This window comes from Salvelinus sp. IW2-2015, linkage group LG8 (genome assembly GCF_002910315.2).
Source record: "Salvelinus sp. IW2-2015 linkage group LG8, ASM291031v2, whole genome shotgun sequence".
NCBI classification, from domain to species: domain Eukaryota; kingdom Metazoa; phylum Chordata; class Actinopteri; order Salmoniformes; family Salmonidae; genus Salvelinus; species Salvelinus sp. IW2-2015.
In genome coordinates this window covers 11805041-11824770 of record NC_036848.1, presented here as the reverse complement: position 1 = coordinate 11824770, position 19730 = coordinate 11805041, and the positions used below count along the sequence as shown (strand labels likewise).

The 19730-nt window shown below is 41.2% G+C and overlaps 2 protein-coding genes across 2 annotated transcripts; both read left to right on the top strand.

Moving 5' to 3' along the window:
- The first annotated feature begins 553 nt into the window (after window positions 1–553).
- LOC111967412 (lipid droplet-regulating VLDL assembly factor AUP1) lies at window positions 554–12305 on the top strand. Its single transcript, XM_023992396.2, has 12 exons — window positions 554–801; window positions 1245–1382; window positions 1867–2017; window positions 2206–2390; window positions 5912–5984; window positions 6454–6527; window positions 9668–9734; window positions 9981–10086; window positions 10217–10354; window positions 10806–10954; window positions 11589–11677; window positions 11821–12305. The coding sequence occupies exons 1-12, from the start codon at window positions 761–763 to the stop codon at window positions 11864–11866; spliced, it is 1257 nt and encodes a 418-aa protein (XP_023848164.1). The 5' UTR covers window positions 554–760; the 3' UTR covers window positions 11867–12305.
- A 2720-nt stretch (window positions 12306–15025) lies between these two features.
- On the top strand, window positions 15026–17733 carry LOC111967411 (tubulin beta-4B chain). The gene is made up of 4 exons (XM_023992395.2): window positions 15026–15175; window positions 15919–16027; window positions 16179–16289; window positions 16557–17733. The coding sequence occupies exons 1-4, from the start codon at window positions 15119–15121 to the stop codon at window positions 17618–17620; spliced, it is 1341 nt and encodes a 446-aa protein (XP_023848163.1). The 5' UTR covers window positions 15026–15118; the 3' UTR covers window positions 17621–17733.
- The last annotated feature ends 1997 nt before the right edge of the window (window positions 17734–19730 follow it).

The window sequence follows — 19730 nt, the reverse complement described above, 5'->3', positions numbered from 1 at the left end:
ACCATACCGCATCATTATCTAGTTTTTTTTATTTACAGATAGCCAGGGGCACACTCCAACACTCAGACATCATTACAAATGAAGCAGGTGTGTTTAGTGAGTCCGCCAGATCAGAGGTAGTAGGGATGCCCAGGGATGTTCTCCTAATAAGTGGGTGGGTGAATTGGACCATTTTCCTGTCCTGTTAAGCATTCAACATGTAATAAGTACTTTTTGGGTGTCAGGGAAAATTTATGGAGTAAAAAGTACATAATTTTCTTTATGAATGTAGTGAAGTAAAAGTAAAAGTTGTCAAAAATATAAATAGTAAAGTACAGATACCCCAAAAAACTACTTAAGTAGTACTTTAAAGTATTTTTACTTAAGTACTTTACACCACTGGAGATGGTGTACCACCCATTTCTCCCCAGAGATATCACAAAACATGAAAATAATGATGCAGGAGCAAGTTGAATATGGTGACTGTTTTCCTTAGCTCGTTCCAGCTTGTGGTGACCATTTTTGGAGTGTCAAACGTTAACGAAAAAGAAGGAACCGGAAGTGGTGGAAAAACGTCACTCTTCTGCTCTTTCTAGCGTTCAACATGGCGCCCAAGGTAGACTAACTGGACACGTTAGCCAGCTACAACATGAGCTAAAGAGCTGTTGCCAGTTTTACCTTTTTATCGTTTGGAATTAGTGTTTACGTTTGATTAGCTAGCTAGTATGCAGGAACGTAACCCGTGTAAATAACTTACTCAACCGACAGATAAGGTGAAATAATGGAAACTCAAGGAATAGAACAGATGTTTGACTTCCAGCGGTAAGAACAAGATGTGTTGTTGTCAGGACAAGTATGTAACGTTAGCTAACTAGCAGCTAGCTAAATTAGCTTATCAGTACTCCCATAGCAAACATGTTCCATAGTCTTGGCTGATCATAATCGGCTCTGGCTAGTAGCTAGCTAGGTCACAGTCTTATTGCCTTCCATTTAGCTTGTTAGGTAGCAAAATTACCCCAAAATATATCAGTATTGTTATGAACGACGTTAGCTAACTAGTTAGCTGGTATCTTGATTAGTATCAATAAGTAACATTAGTTTGCTAGCTAGTAGCCATCTAAGCAACATGATTCAGCTGTTATTCTTAACACGTTTAGCCAATTGACGTTAGCTGTTTTATATTCTTTCTCATTTTTAATCTGTCCGGTTGGACTCGGAATATTCTGCCTGACCATGACCACACTGAAAATCTGTGTCTTAAACAGGTTGCCAAACGATGGACTGGTCCTGTTGCTGGTATTGCTTTACTCTCCAGTTGGCCTGTGTTTGATGTTACTACGAATCTTCGTAGGTGCACATGTGTTTTTGGTGAGCTGTGCACTCCCAGACAGTCTTGCTAGAAGGTAAGGGTAGTTTTGCATTATTGACTAGCAGTTGTACGTTGACTCAGCAATATAACGTCATCATACACCTTGGGCTGACTTCCTGCTTATAATAAAACCAAACTCTGACTAGACTGCAACAATTGACTTCTCCCAATATGGGAAGAAGAGTGCAAATTTGGAGGAGCCAATTGTGGGAAGTCTTGGCAGATTTGGAATAGTTTTTTAAAATGCAACTTTTATTTAACTAGGCAAGTCAGTTAAGAAACAATCTTATTTACAATGATGGCCTACCAGGGAACAGTGGGTTAACTGCCTTATTCAGGGGCAGAACGACAGATGTCAGCTCGGGGATTCGATCCAGCAACCTTTCAGTTACTGGTCCAATGCTCTAACCACTAGGCTACCTGCCGCGCTAGAGTTCATGTAGTATTTCTCAGTTTCAAAACATATTCTCCTGGTTCGTGCTTACAGAATCTAACTCAAAGCTTTCTTCCTGTTCCAGATTCATTGTGAGAGTAATGTCCTCAGTCCTTGGTATGCACGTGAGACAGAACAGCCCACGTTTAAGAGACAAAAGCACAAAACTGTACATTTGCAATCACGTGACCCAGTTTGACCACAACATTGTCAATCTTCTGACCTCGTGCAATACAGTGAGTATTTTGGTTGATGAAGTGAAGCTATTTATAGTGTTGCATTTTGAGCTCCTGGAGTTGTGCTTGCCCAACTGAACAAAGATCTCTTTGTCTAGAGATGCAGCTGCATTGACTCAACCGTTGGCCATCAACCAGTGTTTATTTATTTTGACCATGTCATGTGACCTGTCTGCTCCTCTGCTCAGCCCATGCTGGAGGACTCTGCTGGCTTCGTGTGTTGGGCCAGAGGTTTCATGGAGCTGGGTGCCGTATCGGGCCAGGATGAGATGGAGTCCCTCAGGAGATACTGCTCCTCTCCAGGAACTCTGCCCCTGCTCCTCTTCCCTGAGGAGGACACAACCAATGGGCGCTCTGGCCTGCTCAAGTTCAGGTGAGCCACAATACACTGCATTTTTCCTGTCCTCAAGAGTATTGAGTTCTGTCTGTCACTATTTGTTTTTGAAGTTGGTTTCTTCAAACCAAGAGTATCACTGCCCCACATGCTGCTTAAAGCATCGTGTGCATATCAGTGCTTTCTATGGGGTTTATCCTATGCATAAGACAAAGTTTTTTTGTATTTGATTATATCTGCTCTCTTTGTATAGGGGAGAGTGGGGTAAGTTGAGCCTAAGGGTTAGTTGAGCCACCCTTTGCTTCTAGGAAACCATACACAAAATGAATAATGTGACCAAAATATTTAGGACGAGGTCATCATTTCATTGAGTCTGTGAAGGAAGAAGCCACATGGGGAAAGTCGTAAGCAAGTTTGGTCCAAAAAACACATTTTCATAAAGTCCAATTAATTTAAGTTATAGGTTTCATGATGCTTGTGTTTAAGTGATTGATGTTAACTGTTAACCGTTAATTCAGGGTTTTCCAAACCCGGTCCTCTGGACCCCAAGCGGTGCACATTTTGGCTTTTGCCCTAACACTACACAGCTGATTCAAATAATCAACTAATCATCAAGCTTTGATGTGATTCAGCTGTGTAGTGTTAGCACAAACAACTAAACATGAACCCCATGGGGTCCCAAAGATCAAGTTTGGGAAACACTGTGTTAATTGGTTAGCCGCAGAAAATACATTTGACCGGTCATGCTTATCGGTCTATAGGTTCATTTGCATTATTTAGTGGAATTAAATCGGCGTGTGTATTTTCATTGGTGGAATTAAATTGGCGTGTGTGTGTTTTCGTTAGTCGTCATGTATGTTATTTATCACACGTGTACAGAGCCTAGTTTGAAGAGCGGAATAGCCTACCATCTGTCAGACAGCACGAGAGTAGCTCCTCATAAAGCCTGTAGGCTTACTGGAGTGAAACGTGCTTTTGGAAGCCCGGTCATTGTGCAACAAATAACTATTCTAAATGCAATCGCATGTTAACTGTTTTGATGGTCACGATTTAAAGAGCTATTTTTATTTCTCAATCTCAACTCGTAATTAAAGCACGTCTCCCATTTGCCATTCGAGTGCAAAGGCTATAGTCAACAGTAGGCACGCTATCAGCGTGTCACCCACCACTTTGTATTGTGAGCTTGAGGCAGTACAGGTTATTGTGAGCTTGAGGCAGTACAATTGTTTAAAACGTTTTACTGAACGTTTTACTTTACTGTAAATGAGGTATATTTTACGTTGCTTCAAATTAGCCTAGTGAAAATCCAACCGTAGAAACGTGGTGGCAATTATTTAATAGAATTCCTCATGCCATTAACCAGCATTTCTCTCCTGTTGGTTTTCATATCAACTTTCCTTCATTCTCCGGAATCAAAAAAACAGTCCTAGTCATATTAGCAACTCATCCCAGTTGTTGCTATTAGATTCCCCTTCTTTCTAAATTTGTGGCCAAGATTTGAATCTCTGTCACATGGAACCACTCGCATTCGGTGCGCTCTTAATGAAACATGTTAACTTCTTGTATGCATACATAATAATTTCTGTTGGTTACGCAATTTTACTGTTTTTAGGAATTTTTATTTACTGTTATTTGGCCGGTTAATGAGGGTCGGATAGTCGGCAGCAAAATTGACAGATATGCACCCCTAATCTAAAGCAAAGTAGATCGTTTTAAGATTGATTTATACATCAGTTGGGGTCTCTACTAGCATTCAAACTCTAGGCGGCATTCTGCATTCTGCCTTCTCCCTACAGTTCTCAGAGGTTAGCTTCGCCCACGACTGGCTCATGTAAACTACAATCCCCACGCTGTGTTTTARCGTTTAGAAATGTCAATAATCATTGCTTGCGATACGGCTTTCTAAACATATGACCCTTTGTAGATAAACTGTAGTAGTTTTGACCTGCTCCATACAGCTATGGGTTCCTCCATCAGACAACTACACTTCCACTACACTTCCAGAGTTATGCTTACACACAGGCTTTTGGAGCACGCTAATTAACACAGGTGGTCTCCTCTGTTTTCCGTAAACAAGCACTGTAACATGGACATATGGCCTTGCGGGAACACTAACCGTAAAAAAGGTGTGTATCAGTTTGTACCTTTTTGTTTTTAGAAAATTAGTTCTAGCTTATATGAAAGATATGGTCCTTATGCTTCTTAAACCGTACCACAAGCAATGCGTGTTAATGTTCAGACCAAGCGCCGGAGCTCTTAACAAAAATCCCCCGTGCAGAAGACGYCTTCGTCCAATTACTTTTCTGTGTTATGTAATGTAACTGGGAGTCATCATCAAGGCATAGGGTCTCTATAAGCTACAATATGAGGTCCTAAACCTAGCATGAAAGAACATCCTTGTACCTTTTTGTGGGCTAATATAGTCAACATTTTTGCCTTGGGGTACGGTGAGCCAATGGCTACCATACCCCATAAAAATGATGATTACATTTTGTCAGTTATATGCATAATATTTTTGCAATGTGTCATGCATATGAACTCAAGATATTGTATTTTTATTGTTACAGAGCAGACATCATCATGCCCCGTGTATACAAATGTAAAACAAGCAGGAGTCTAGCCCCCCTTGAGGTTCTTGAGAGTGCAGCCAAGGAAGTGAGAGAAGGGAAGAAGTCCATTCAAGCAGTAGCAAAGGATGAACAAATAGACTGAATTGACAGTAAAGGGATGCATTGACAAAAAAGAAAACAAACATGTACCTGTGTGAAAGAGAGGCTATGACAGAGTAGCACAGGAACACAAGGTCTTATCTGATGACATGGAGTCTGAGCTTGCTAAACATATCAAGAATCTTGCGGATCAGTTTCATGGTCTTAGTAGCTTCAAATGCAAAGAACTAGCCTACAAATTGGCACATCGAAACAACATACCTGTCCCAGACAACTGGTCAAGAACTGGAAGGATAAGTGATATTGAACAGAGAGCTCTATATCTGAATGTAGGCATACATTTGAATGTAGGCATACAATATACCACACCCCCATTCCATGAATTCAACTTTGACCAACCAGCACCATCACCCATTGTCACAGGACACAATCACCCACTTACCCCAAGGTGGCTCAACATACCCTGTCCCTATGCTCAGCTTACCCCACACCAGGGGTAAGTTGTGCCAAGAGAATAACTTTTTTAAACTGTTATGTTGTTTACATTAATTCAGATTATTTCCAGGCAAACAACATCTTGAAATATTTGTAGATATCTTTGTTACAAAGAATACTAAATTTCCCTTGACATAGTGATGCTGAATGTTAAAAAAATATGTGTGTATATATATTATATATATATATATATAAATACATTTTTATAGTTTTCACCAGTAGGACAGAGAACTATTGCTATTAGCAACTTAAATGGTTAGTGATTTATTAGCAGGTGGTTAGAGGAGAATCTGTCCTGAGCAGAATGCCAACACTGCTATAGGCTACCCCTGTACTGCCCGTGTATTACTGGTGCTAAGAGCTACTGAGCAAATCAACCTGTTTTCTCTCCCTCAGCTCCTGGCCTTTCTCCTTGACTGATTCCATTCAGCCTGTGGCCTTGCAAGTGAAGAGACCATTTCTAGCTCTGGTAATACGATCAAAACTAAACTGCCTCTTTGTCATATTTTAAAAGAAATGTGGCATATTTAGCAATATACATTTGGTGAAAGTTTTTGTTTAAAGAGTTGGGCTTTCAAGGGACGACAACTGTTGTTTATTCAGTCTTGTTGAGTAGACTCGTAATATATGGTAGATGAGTGGGTGTGCATTTAAATGGGAGGAGCAAGTTCCACACTAAACATGACATTTTTATAGAARTTCTAAGAAACTGTGACATTATTTCYGAGACACCACTCATATATTAGAGTTGATCAAGCCATCATTTCGTCCAACAGTCCATAGGAAGACCTGTAAAATTGTTTTGCACACCGCTGGTAGACTAAATATGTTTTTGTGCACTTGATTTGTCACTGTCAGTCTTAACATATTTCTGTCAGACACATGCAGAGGATTTCCTGTAATGAAAGCGCTAATGTAGTTTGTTCCTCTTTCTCCAGAGCACGCCAGACTCCTTCTGGCTGACAGAACTGTTGTGGACCTTTTTCGTCCCGTGTACAGTGTACCATGTAAGGTACTAAATAATTACTACCTATTACTACTTGTCATTGTCCGGGTTCTGGTTGGACCTTGTAATAGTATAGAATTGATATTTGACAACTTTTGTTTGTCCTTAAAGTCCACTCCATTACTCATTGGGAAATTCCCTTCGAATTTGCAGTGGTTTGTCCTAGATATGTGACGCTCTTGCCATTTCAGAGTTAATGTTTAGTCAGCGTCAGCAGAACAGTTCCTAGTGAAAGTCTAAACACTTCACATTTTGCTGCCTTAAAATGAAMTCTTAAGGGATTACATTGTTTTTTYCCCCTACAGATCTAAACATCCTACTCCAAATTTCCCAAATGAAAAAAATAAATAAATTGGATATGTCTTCACCCCCCCAGAGTTAATACTTGGTGGAAACACCTTTGACAGCCTTTATAGCTGTGAATCATATTCAATAAGATTCTACCAACTTTGCACAACCCTTAGGTCAACATACAGTACAGTTTTTGAATGACTACCTCATCTCTGTACCCACACACATACAATTATCTGTAAGGTCCCTCAGACAAACRGTGAATTTCAAACACGGATTCAACCACAAACACCAAGGTGTGCCTCGCAAAGAAGGGCACCTATTGGTAGATGGGTATAAAAAAATTAGCTTGCGTCAATAAGAATTCAACCCCTTTGTTATAGCAAGCCTACATAAGTTCATGAGTAAAACTGCATAACAAGTCACATAAGTTGCATGGACTCATTCTGTGTGCAATAAACGTGTTTAACATGATTTTTGAATGAGTACCTCATCTCTGTACCCTACACATACAATTATCTGTAAGGTCCCTCAGTCAAGAAGTGAATTTCAAAYACAAATTCGACCACAAAGATCAGGGAGGCCTCGCTAAGAAGAGCATGTATTGGTAGATGGGTAAAAATGAAAAAGCACACATTGAATATCCCTTTGACCATTGTGAAGTTATTAATTACACTTCGGATGGTGTATAAAAAATAAATTAAAAAAAGCAAGTCAGTTAAGAACAAATTATTATTGATCTGTACACCCAGTCACCACAAAGATACAGGCGTCCTTCCGAACTCAGTTTCCAGAGACGAAGGAAACCCCTCAGGAAGGCCGATGGTAACTAAACAGTTACAGAGTTTATTGGCTTTGATAGGAGAACTGAGGATGGATCAACAACATTGTAGTTACTCTACAATACKAGCCTAAATGACAGAGTGAAAAGAAGGAAGCCTGTACAGAATAAAAATATTCCAAAACATCCATCCTCTTTGCAACAAGGCACTAAACAAATTTTGCCTTAAAATGTGGCAAAGCAAGTAACTTTCTGTCCGGAATTCAAAGTGTTATGTTTGGGGAAAATCCAATAAAAAAAAAAGTACCACTCTCCATATTTAAGCATAATGGTACAGTAGATGCATCATGTTATGGGTATGCTTGTAATCGTAATGGACTAGGTAGTTTTTCAGGTTAAAAAAAGAAACGGAATGGAGCTAAGCACAGGCTAAATCCTAGATGAAAACCTACTTCAGTCTGCTTTCCACCAGACACTGGGATATTAATTTACCTTTCCGCAGGACAATAACCTAAAACACAACTCCAAATCTACACTGGAGTTGCTTACCAAGAAGACGGTGACTGTTCCTGAGTGGCCGGGTTAGTTTTGACTTAAATCACCTTGAAAAGCTATGGCAAGACCTGAAAATGGTTGTCCAGCAATGATCAATAACCAATTTGACAGAAATAATAATAATGTGCCAATATTGTACAATCTAGGTGTGCAAAGATCTTAGAGACTTACCCAGAAAGACTCACAGCTGTAATCACTGCCAAAGGTGACTCTAACATGTATTGACTCAGGTGTGTGAATTCCTGTATTTAATTTTCAATAAATGTGCTAACATTTCTAAAAACATATGTTTTCACTGTCATGGGGTATTGTGTGTAGATGGTTGAGAGAAAAAAATTAATATATCCATTTTGAATTCAGGCTGTAACACAACAAAATGTGGAATAAGTCAAGAGGTATGAAAAATTTGGTCAAAATGTCTCGAGCTCAGTTTGGTTGGGAGTCATTGATAGAAAGCAATTTTCAAACCTTGTCTCTGATTTGCATGCACATTTTAAGTCAGGACTGAGACTTGACGACTCAGGAACACTCAACATCTCTTGAAGCCATTCTGGTGCGTCTTTGGCATTAACGTGTAATTGTCCCACTGAAAAACAAAACTGCTTTGCTCCTGGGTATGCTCCTTTTCATATTTATTTTGATCCTGACAAACTCCCCAGTCCCTAAATGGCCAATTTATTTGCCGTGTTGTATTGCAGTATTACTTAATGGCCGTGTTGCAAACAGAATGGATGATTTGGAGTGGATTTTTTAAAAGGCCACTAATGTGGGGTGAATGCAATCTTCTGTATTTTAAAGTATTGGCAGCATCATGTTATGGGTACGCTTGTCACCGGCAGGGACTGGGGAGTTTGTCAGGATCAAAATAAATATGAAAGTGACAAAGGCCAAATAAAAAGTTAAAGGAAACCCTGTCGTAGTCTTCTGAAAACGTAACCCTGGTATAGACCAATATGTGTTCAGTGATCCTGAATGGTCCATTCTCAGTCCTGACTGAAATCTGCTTGAAAGTCAGAGACAAGGTTAGAATATTACTGTCCATCAATGATTCCCAACCTTATTTACTTAGCTTGAGTAATTTTGACAAAAACAATGGCTTTACGTTGCCCAAAGGTGGTGCAAGGTTGGTAGAATCTGATTMAAAATTATTCACAGCTGTAATGGCTGCCAAAGGTGCTTCCACCAAGTATTAACTCTGGAGCGGGTGAAGATGAACGCAATCAATAWTTWTTWTTWTWTTTTATTAATTAGGAACATTTTCTATAATTTTTTTTKKACTTTGAAAATGTGGAGTAGGTTGTGTAGATCGGTAGGAAAGAAATCCAATTAACTCTCTTATTTAATTTTAAGTCAGCAAAATGTGAAGACTGCAAGCGGTATGTAGACTTTCACTAGCGACTGTTGTCATAACTTTTCAACCAGCTTGATTAGAGGTAGAAGCAAGTTTACATCAAGAGGCAAGTTAAGTTTATCACTGCTCACAAAGCTTGTAGAGATCCTGTTTCGTTTACTTTCACAGATGGCTCCCCCCTGTGTCGAGGCAAGATGAAGAATCCCTTCAAGAGTTTGCCAACAAAATCCAAGGGGTATAAAACCTTACACACTTGTTCTGCAACGCCTTCTGTTCCCTAATGCCCACATTGTCTCAAACAAAACCAGTATGTATCTTATTGAAGGATGGTGCATATTGCAAGTTATCACATTGACTGCCGTAAAGCACTCAATTCCAGGCTCTGAGCTTGTGATATTACAAAATTCTCAATGATATGGAACACTTAAGCGAGTGGTTATTCGATTGTCCTCTGATTGGTCTTTGCGCCGTCCATTTTCAGCTCCTAGCCACCGAGCTCGGCGTGGTCTCAACACAGATTACCAAAGCAGACAAAGCCGAGCACGTGAAAAGGAAACGGCACGTTGCACCGCACACCACAACCTCAAGTAAGAGAGCCCTGGAGAAACATTCCCTGACAAAGCCCCTCTTACAGCATGGTCTTGGTGCAAGTTATGCTCACTTGGAGGTGGTTGGGACCGTCAGTGATGGTGTGTATTTGCTGCTGTCTGTGTCCAGATTTGGGTGCCAGACCACGTCCTCTGGGCTTCATGGTCCGCAGCTCTGGGGTGGAGGAGCTCAGGATCAGCAGGATGGCCCAGCAGGTGAAGGAGGTTCTGCCTGACATCCCCCTCGGCGTCATCACCAGAGACCTGGGTACGCCAATCCTTCATTTCCGCTTTGCATTTCCAGTGCAGTGACAGAGAATTTGAAATGGTGACGAGCAGTGCACCAATTCAAGTCGCATGTGCATTTCATTGAAATGGAAACCAGTGCTATAACACGTTATGACAAGGTCAACCTGTTTAAAATATGAAATAACTAKTGGTTGGTTTTGTGGGTATTTACACTCTGATTTAGGTGTCATAACAMGCCATAAAATAGTGCAATATATGTCACAGCCGGTATAAATATATGGTTTATGACAGTGTTATGACCATATTGACAGGTTGTCAGCTGTTATGACATGGTTATTACTGTCGTAATATGTTATGACACTGGGTTTCAAGTAAAGTGTTACCAATGGAGTTTGCATTAGGATCAATGGGAGAAAAAGGCACAGTAGCATGCAGCGTTTCCCAAACMTTTTCCCTTACCCTTTTTACAGTGCAAACCAACTGCGTGGACACCACTATCACTAACCTGCTGGAGAGCACTGAGGAGTTTCCATTGGAGGCCACAGGCGGAGCCACATCTGCACCAGGCCCATCCTGGAGGTCCCTCTCCTTTTCAGCTGCACCTGCTCCCACCATTAAGGTCTGCCAATYATCTAAATGATGTCTTAAGTCTACTGGTASTCTACACTGAGTGTACAAAACATTAGGAACACCTGCTCTTTCCATGACATAGACTGAACAGGTGTAGATGAAAGGGAGGAGACAGATTAAGAAGGATTTTTAAGCCTTGAGACAATTGAGATGTGGATTGTGTATGTGTGCCATTTAGAGGGTGAATGGGCAAGACAAAATGTTTAAGTGCATTTAAATGGGGTATGGTAGTAGGTGCCAGGCGCACCGGTTTGAGTGTGTCAAGAACTGCAGCACTCCTGGGTTTTTCACGCTCAACAGTTTCCTGTGTGTATCAAGAATGGTCCACCACCCAAAGGACATCCAGCCAACTTGACACAACTGTAGGAAGCATTGGAGTCAACATGGGCCAGCATCCCTGTGGAACGCATTCAACACCAAGTAGAGTCCATGCCCTGATGAATTGAGGCTGTTCTGAGGACAAAAGGGGTTGCAACTCAATATTGGGAAGGTGTTCCTAATGTTTTTGTACATTCAGTGTATATTACCTTGCCAGCAAAGTAATTGAGGTACCATCTTGCTACACTATTCTATTCATCAGGAGCTTGCTGTATAGTCAGATTTTGTTGATTTTTGACCCATAGCCTGCTGCCAAGTCTTTTGGGAAATCGCCAGTAGACCGACACATGTCCCTACAAGAGAGGAAGGAGGCCTTGTATGAGTTTGCAAGAAGGTGAGATCAAAGCTGCAATTCAGTCTTGGATTGATTTTAATTTCACCCACCCATAGAATTGACACATTTGGCCCTACATTTTACACTCGTCGTTGTTGTCCACCTGTCAACTCTGTTAGTTGTTCCGCCTTCCTTTCCTCTAGACGCTACATAGAGAAGCATGGACTGGAGCAGGACGACAACCTCTGAACAAGATCTGATCGCTGGGAAATGTGTTAGGAATGATGGTTGTTAAAATCAAATAATTGTACAGACAATAATTGTACAGGAGTGTATGGAGAGTTGAACAGAGGGTTTYTGTTGAGCCACACATACCGGAGGAAAACCTTCTGAAGACTTCAATGGATTTTTTKATTTTATATTTGCTTGCATGGAAATCATGCATGTGTATTTTTAATTCTTTCTCCCAGCAAAAAATATTATTTTGATAACAATTTGTATTAAGACCCAGTGACCATAAAACATCTCATTATTTTTTATAATGGCAGAGGTTATGATGAAACAAAGTCCATCTTGCTCTGCTTTCAGAGAAGCCACATCAGCTCTTAGGTTCATTATAATTCGACAGTACTTGTTTCTGCAGTATGAACCTTCTAAAGTTAATAAAGTTCATAATTTATAAATGCAAGAGATTGTCTTGGCTAGAATCACAATTACACTACTCCTCTTTGGATTTACCCTGGCATGACTCAATTAGTGCTAAGCAGGATTAAGTCATAAAATCAAATTCTACGAGAGAGTAAATACATGTGTATAACTGTTGGGGATTGTCAAGTCAGAAACCCAACTTKAACAAACTATCTGTTAAGCAGCTGCTTGCAAAGCTTAGGGTAAGGTTTAGAATAAGGGTTAAGATTAGAGTAAAGTGAATAGTTGAAATGTTACTCATAGTCTGTAGAGCATCTACAAATAAAGGGTTGCTTACAAATGTTTAATAGTCAGATGAAACAATATGAGATAATGAGGAGTTATACTTGTGTAGGCGTGGCCTATGAGTGTCCTACTGCTCCTGCCCTGAGGCCCAGGGTTTTGTGGTGCAGGGAGTGTATCATTAGCGTCTATACAGCAGGATCATAGGCCCGAGACCCCCTTCAGCTGTTCTGATTCGCTCTCCTACAGTTCTTTGGGAAGTAGGCCACTAACACAATACGTCACCGACAGACATCTGCTCTGTTATGGGTCTGGCACCGCGGCAGTATCATGTCGTGTAGTTTGGACACACCTACTCATTCAAGGGATTTTCTTTATTTTTTCTGTGTTGTAGAATAATTGTGAAGATGTCAAAACTATGAAATAACACATATGGACCCATGTAGTAACCAAAAAAAGTGTTAAACAAATCCAAATATATTTGAGATTTAAAGTAGTCACCCTTTGCCTTGATAACAGCTTTGCACACTCTTGGCATTCTACTCAACCAGCTTCTTGAGGTAGTCACCTGGAATGCATTTCAATTAACAGGTGTTCCTTGTTCATGTGTGGAATTTCTTTCCTTAATGCATTTGAGCCAATCAATTGTGTTGTGACAAGGTAGGGGTGGGAAACAGAAGATAGCCCTATTTGGTAAAAGACCAAGTCTATATTATGGCAAGAACAGCTCAAATAAGCAAAGAGAAACGACAGTCCATCATTACTTTAAGACATGAAGGTCAGTCAATGCGGATAATGTCAGTAACTTTGRAAGTGTAGTTGCAAAAACCATCAAGCGCTATGATGAAACTGCCTCTCATGAGGACCGCCACAGGAAAGGAAGACCCAGAGTTACCTCTGCTGCAGAGGAGAAGGTCATTAGAGTTACCAGCCTCAGAAATTGCAGCCCAAATTAATGCTTCACACAGTTCAAGTAACAGACACATCTCAAAATCAACTGTTCAGAGGAGACTGCGTGAATCAGGCTTTCATGGTCGAATTGCTGCAAAGAAACCACTACTAAAGTACACCAATAAGAAGAAAAGATTTGTTTGAGCCAAGAAACACGAGCAATGGACATTAGACCGGTGGAAATCTGTCCTTTGGTCTGATGAGTCCAAATTTGAGATTTTAATTCAAACTGCCGTGTCTTTGTGAGACTCGGAGTAGGTGAACGGAGGATCTCCACATGTGTAGTTCCCACCGTGAAGAATGGAGGTGGGGGTGCTTTGCTGGTGACACTCAGCACACTTAACCAGCATGGCTACCACAGCATTCTGCAGAGATACACCATCCCATCTGGTTTGCACTTAGTGGGACTATAATTTGTTTTTCAACAGGACAATGACCCAACACACCTCCAGGCTGTGTAAAGGCTATTTGACCAAGAAGGAGAGTGATGGAGTGCTGCATCAGATGACCTGGCCTCCACGATCACCTGACCTCAACCCAATTGAGATGGTTTGCGATGAGTTGGACSGCAAAGTGAAGGAAAAGCAGCCAACAAGTGCTCAGCATATGTTGGAACTCTTCAAGACGGTTGGAAAAGCATTCCAGGCGAAGCTGGTTGAGAGAATGCCAGGAGTGTGCAAAGCTGTCAAGGCAAAGAGTGGCAAATTTCATGAATATAAAATATATTTTGTTTAACATTTTTTTATGTGTTATTTCATAGTTTTGATGTCTTCACTATTGTTCTATGTAGACAATAGTCAAAATAAAGAAAAACCCTTGAATGAGTAGGTGTCCAATTTTTTCACTGGTACTGTATCTCATCAAGGTAGAGGGAAGGGAGGATTTCATGATACAAATAAAAGTGTTATTCAAGTAGGTCTATCTGAGATTTCAGCCTGACAATGGTTTGGTTAATGTTGCAGACTTTAAAAAATAACTGATATGATGTGGAACCTTTTAACGTGAACAATGACAAGTGATTTATAACTTTTATAAATTAGAAGACTGTCTTGAAGATTGCATGTAAAGACTTCAGCAAGAGTCCAAAAATGTAAAATAACCTTAACTCGTTCCCTGCGTTATGCCTCCACGAAAATTGACCAAATCAAAGGTGAAATTATATAAATATGGCTATTGATTATTTCTCCCTTATTTCTCCCTTATTAGTGGAGATATGTTTCGTGATGCAAAAATTCAGATTGAAGGAATTGAATGCTACAAACTTATGTCGAGATGACATGCTAGACTTTTAATAATATGCTAAACCTAATGCGATTTACAATCTGGAGGCCGAGATGTAGGCTACTGTAGCCAGTATTTTCATTCCCACTTCATTCTTTATGGTGCTATAATATTCATCCTATTACAACACGTGATATCGTAGCGTTTCTGATCAGAATTCCACCAATCACGTCGCTTACAACGCGGGTACTGSGACCAAATGGACCAATAGGATTGCTATAAATTGACTCGATTTTGGAGCATGACCAAACAAATGTACTCTGGAGCAACAGTTTGACGATTGTAGCCGCTCAAAGAAAGAACTCCTTGAAACYAGACTAAGTTTACTCTACTAACAAAATGAGGGAGATTGTTCATTTACAAGCTGGGCAGTGCGGTAATCAAATTGGCGCTAAGGTTTGTACACTTTAGGCTTTTAAATCCATGATTTTTGATTAGGTTTAGGAGTTTAAAAATAAAATCTACGACCACGTTATATTGTATTTAATTATATTTCAAATTGTGCCGAGAAAATTACTTTTGGGCTATTTTAAAATGTTATGTCTTGAATTGAAAACGATGTGGCCCCGTTGTGCTTGGTTGGATCAATTATTGTTTGGCGGAAAATATCACATCCCCTTGATTTATTATTTTCCTTCCCGTTTGTTCCAACAAGTTCAATAATTTTGAAGAGGCATCAACTTAACCGGGCAAACCTTCAGATGATCGACGCAATGAGTCTAGTTCAAGGGTGTTGGCCGCCCCGCGTTGAATCAGCGCGCGCAGTTGTAATATGGCTGGTTGTCTTGTTCAGCGGGTGCGCCAAAACCTGCTCGCGCTCACTGCAACTTTTATAGTCTTATGTTTTAGTTTACATATGCATATTTGTCTGTTCTAATACATCGAGCACTATTTCCCCTTTTTATTTGTCCATTTAACAAAGGACAACGCAAAAATTCGACGATTGTAAAATGGTGCCAACTTTGGAAACCATTTTGTTTTTAGATGTAGCACTTGAAGGAAGCTACAAAGCCCATTACTCTTGTTTTTTTAATAAAAAAATGTCTTGTTTGCTTTATTTAATTCGATTGTAAACATCTTAACTGAATTGTCAATACATAATACATTTTCAGACATCAAAATGCATGATTTGTCTTTAGTTCTGGGAGGTGATCAGTGACGAGCATGGCATTGACCCCACTGGAAGTTACAATGGGGACAGTGATCTTCAGCTGGAAAGGATTAATGTGTACTACAATGAAGCTTCAGGTGAGTTAGGTTGTGTGATGTCATGATCCACATTTGGTGTTTTAAGCTGGCTTTTGTCCAACTCTGGCTACACAAAATTGATATCCTAGTTACTATTATAAGTATGGTAGGATGGTAATTTATTTTAAGTGCTCTTGTGTTGTCATTTCAGGTGGAAAGTATGTGCCACGTGCAGTACTTGTGGACTTGGAGCCTGGGACCATGGACTCTGTGAGATCTGGACCATTTGGTCAGATCTTCAGGCCTGACAACTTTGTCTTCGGTAAGAAACTGTCTTGGCAGTTTTACTAAATTAACTTGGAAGTTGTCTGTGCCTGGATTTGTTGCATGTTACTACAGTACACCTTAATTACCTGACTACAGTCMCTAGAGACAAACTGTTGGCATTGGTTACGTAAAACAAAGGGTTTCCATGTTGCTTAATTTGCTTTGTCATCCCTGACTTTAGTGTTTGCACAATCACCAGGGCCCAGTTTTTCCATAACATCTCATTATCTTTGCATTGACGTSCTACTTTTGTCCATTCCAGGTCAGAGTGGTGCTGGTAACAACTGGGCCAAGGGTCACTACACCGAGGGTGCAGAGCTAGTTGACTCCGTCTTGGATGTTGTGAGGAAGGAAGCTGAGAGCTGTGACTGCCTCCAGGGCTTCCAGCTCACCCACTCCCTGGGAGGTGGAACTGGCTCTGGCATGGGCACCCTGCTTATCAGCAAGATCCGTGAAGAATATCCCGACCGCATCATGAACACTTTCAGTGTGGTGCCCTCCCCTAAAGTGTCAGACACTGTGGTGGAGCCCTATAACGCCACCCTCTCAGTCCACCAGCTGGTAGAGAACACAGACGAGACCTACTGCATCGACAACGAGGCGCTCTACGACATCTGCTTCCGTACCCTTAAACTCACCACACCCACCTACGGAGACCTCAACCACCTGGTGTCTGCCACCATGAGTGGGGTCACCACCTGTCTCCGCTTCCCCGGCCAGCTCAACGCTGACCTGCGCAAACTGGCAGTCAACATGGTGCCTTTCCCCCGTCTCCACTTCTTCATGCCCGGCTTTGCACCTCTCACTAGCAGRGGAAGCCAGCAGTACAGAGCCCTGACAGTTCCAGAGCTCACKCAGCAAATGTTTGACTCTAAGAACATGATGGCAGCCTGTGATCCCCGCCACGGACGCTATCTCACCGTGGCCGCAGTCTTCCGCGGGCGCATGTCCATGAAAGAGGTGGATGAGCAGATGCTGAACGTACAGAACAAGAACAGCAGCTACTTCGTTGAATGGATCCCAAACAACGTCAAGACTGCAGTCTGTGACATTCCTCCCCGTGGCCTCAAGATGGCCGCCACCTTCATCGGCAACAGCACTGCCATCCAGGAGCTGTTCAAGCGCATCTCTGAGCAGTTCACAGCTATGTTCCGCCGTAAAGCTTTCCTCCATTGGTACACCGGAGAGGGCATGGATGAGATGGAGTTCACCGAGGCAGAGAGCAACATGAATGATCTGGTGTCTGAGTACCAGCAGTACCAAGATGCCACTGCAGAGGAGGAGGGAGAGTTTGAAGAGGAGGAGGGCGAAGAGGATTTGGCTTAAATAGTTTTTTCCTTTTRAAACATCTGAGTAGTTTCTTCATATTTCCTGTCTGGCAACCTTCAGCTGTACCTTTTTTATTGTTTGTTCACTTGCAATAAAAGTAGATAAACCTATTTTTACATTTTGTTTGTCATTCAGTAAGACCTGGGTAATGTAAAGGGGGTGGCAGGTAGCCTAGTGGTTAGARCATTGGGCTAGTAACCAAAAGGTTGCTGGATCGAACCCCCAAGCTGACACGGTAAAAATCTGTCCTTATGCCCCTGAACAAGGCAGTTAACCCACTGTTCCCAGGTAGACCGTCATTGTAATTAAGAATTTGTTTTTGACTGACCTGGGTAGTAGAAGAAAACAAATATATACAATATAAGTGAAGAAATGTAGTATTTTAATGGAAATGTTTACTGTCATTAACATTTTAGTTTTGTGAGGGAGGTGATGGTGAAATAAGCTTGTTCAATGGAGAATAATTGTTTCAATGTAACTGCAATAAGTTAAATGCAAAATATGGCRCAATGGTTCCAAATAAAAGGAGTGTTCAATTAATATCGTTAAGCAAAAGTCCATGCTTTGATCACTTAAAATGGTGATTAGAGGTCAAATGGTATGTGCACTCAAGTATTCAGACCCCTTGGCTATATTCACTTCTTGCTTTACAGTCTTGTTCTAAAATTGAATTTAAAAAATGCACAATACCCCAAAGCAAAACCAGGTTTAGAGATGTTGATGTCTTTCAGAAACATGTAAGTATTCAGACCCTTGACTGAGTACTTTGAAGCACCTTTGGCAATGATTACTGCCTTGAGTCTTGGTTATGACGCTACATGCTTGGCACAGCTGTGTTTGTGGAGTTTCTCCCATACTCTGTCAGATTGGATGGGGAGCTTGGGCTCTGGTTGGGCCACTCAAGGACGTTGATACTTGTCCCAAAGCCACTCCTGTGTTTGTGTGGTTAGGGTTCTGTTGGAAGGTGACCTTTTGTCCCCAATCTGAGGTCTTGAGYGCTCAAACAGGTTWTCAAGGATATCTCTGTACTTTGCTCTATTCATCTTGATCTTGACWSTAGTCTCCCAGTTCCTGCTGCTGAAAAAAATCCCCACAGCATGATCCTGCCACCATGCTTCACTGTAGGGTGCCAGGTTTCCTCCAGATGTGACACTTGGCATTCAGGCCAAGGAGTTCAATCTTGRTTTTGTCAGACCAGAGAATCTTGTTTCATGTTCTGAGAGTCCTTTAGGTGCCTTTTGGCAAACTTCAAACAGGCTGTYGTGGGTTCKGTCTGGCCACTATACCATAAAGGCCTGATTGGTGGAGTGCTGCAGAGATGGTTGTCCTTCTTGATGGTTTTCCCATCTCCACAGAGKAACTCTGGAGGTCTGTTGGTGACCACCAGGTTCTTGGTCACCYCCCTGACCAAGGCCCTTCTCCCCTGATTGCAAAATTGTTCCTGGCAGACAGCTCTACGTGGAGTTTTGGTGGCTCCAAACTTCTTCCATTTAAGAACGATGGAGGCCACTGTGTTGGGCACCTTAAATGCTACAGAAATTGTTTGGTATCCTTCCCCAGATCTGTGCCTCGACAAAATCCTGTCTCGGAGCTCTACGGAMAATTCCTTCGACCTCATGGCTTGGTTTCTGCTCTGACATGCACTGTCAACTGGGACTGTATATAGACGTGTGTGCGCCTTTCCAATCAAATTTACCACAGGTGGAATCCCAAGTTGTAGAAACATCAAGGATGATCAATGGAAACAGGATGCACCTGAGATCAATTTTGAGTTTTATAGCAAAGGGTCTGAATACTTGCGTAAATAAGGTATTTATGTTTAATTTTAAAATTTGCAAAAATGTCAACCTGGTTTTGCTCTGTCATTGTGGAGTTTTGTGTAGATGAGGGGGGGAAATATTTGAATACATTTTAGAATAAGGCTGTAATGTAACATTTATGTGGAGGAAGGGGTCTGAATACTTCCCAAATGCACTATATTTACATTATAAATCATTGGTCGAGACCTGTTGGGTCCATGCCTCACCTATTTTCTCAGTTTGGTATAACTGTATGTATACTGGACAAAAACCTGCAACAATTTCAATGATTTTACTGAATTACAGTT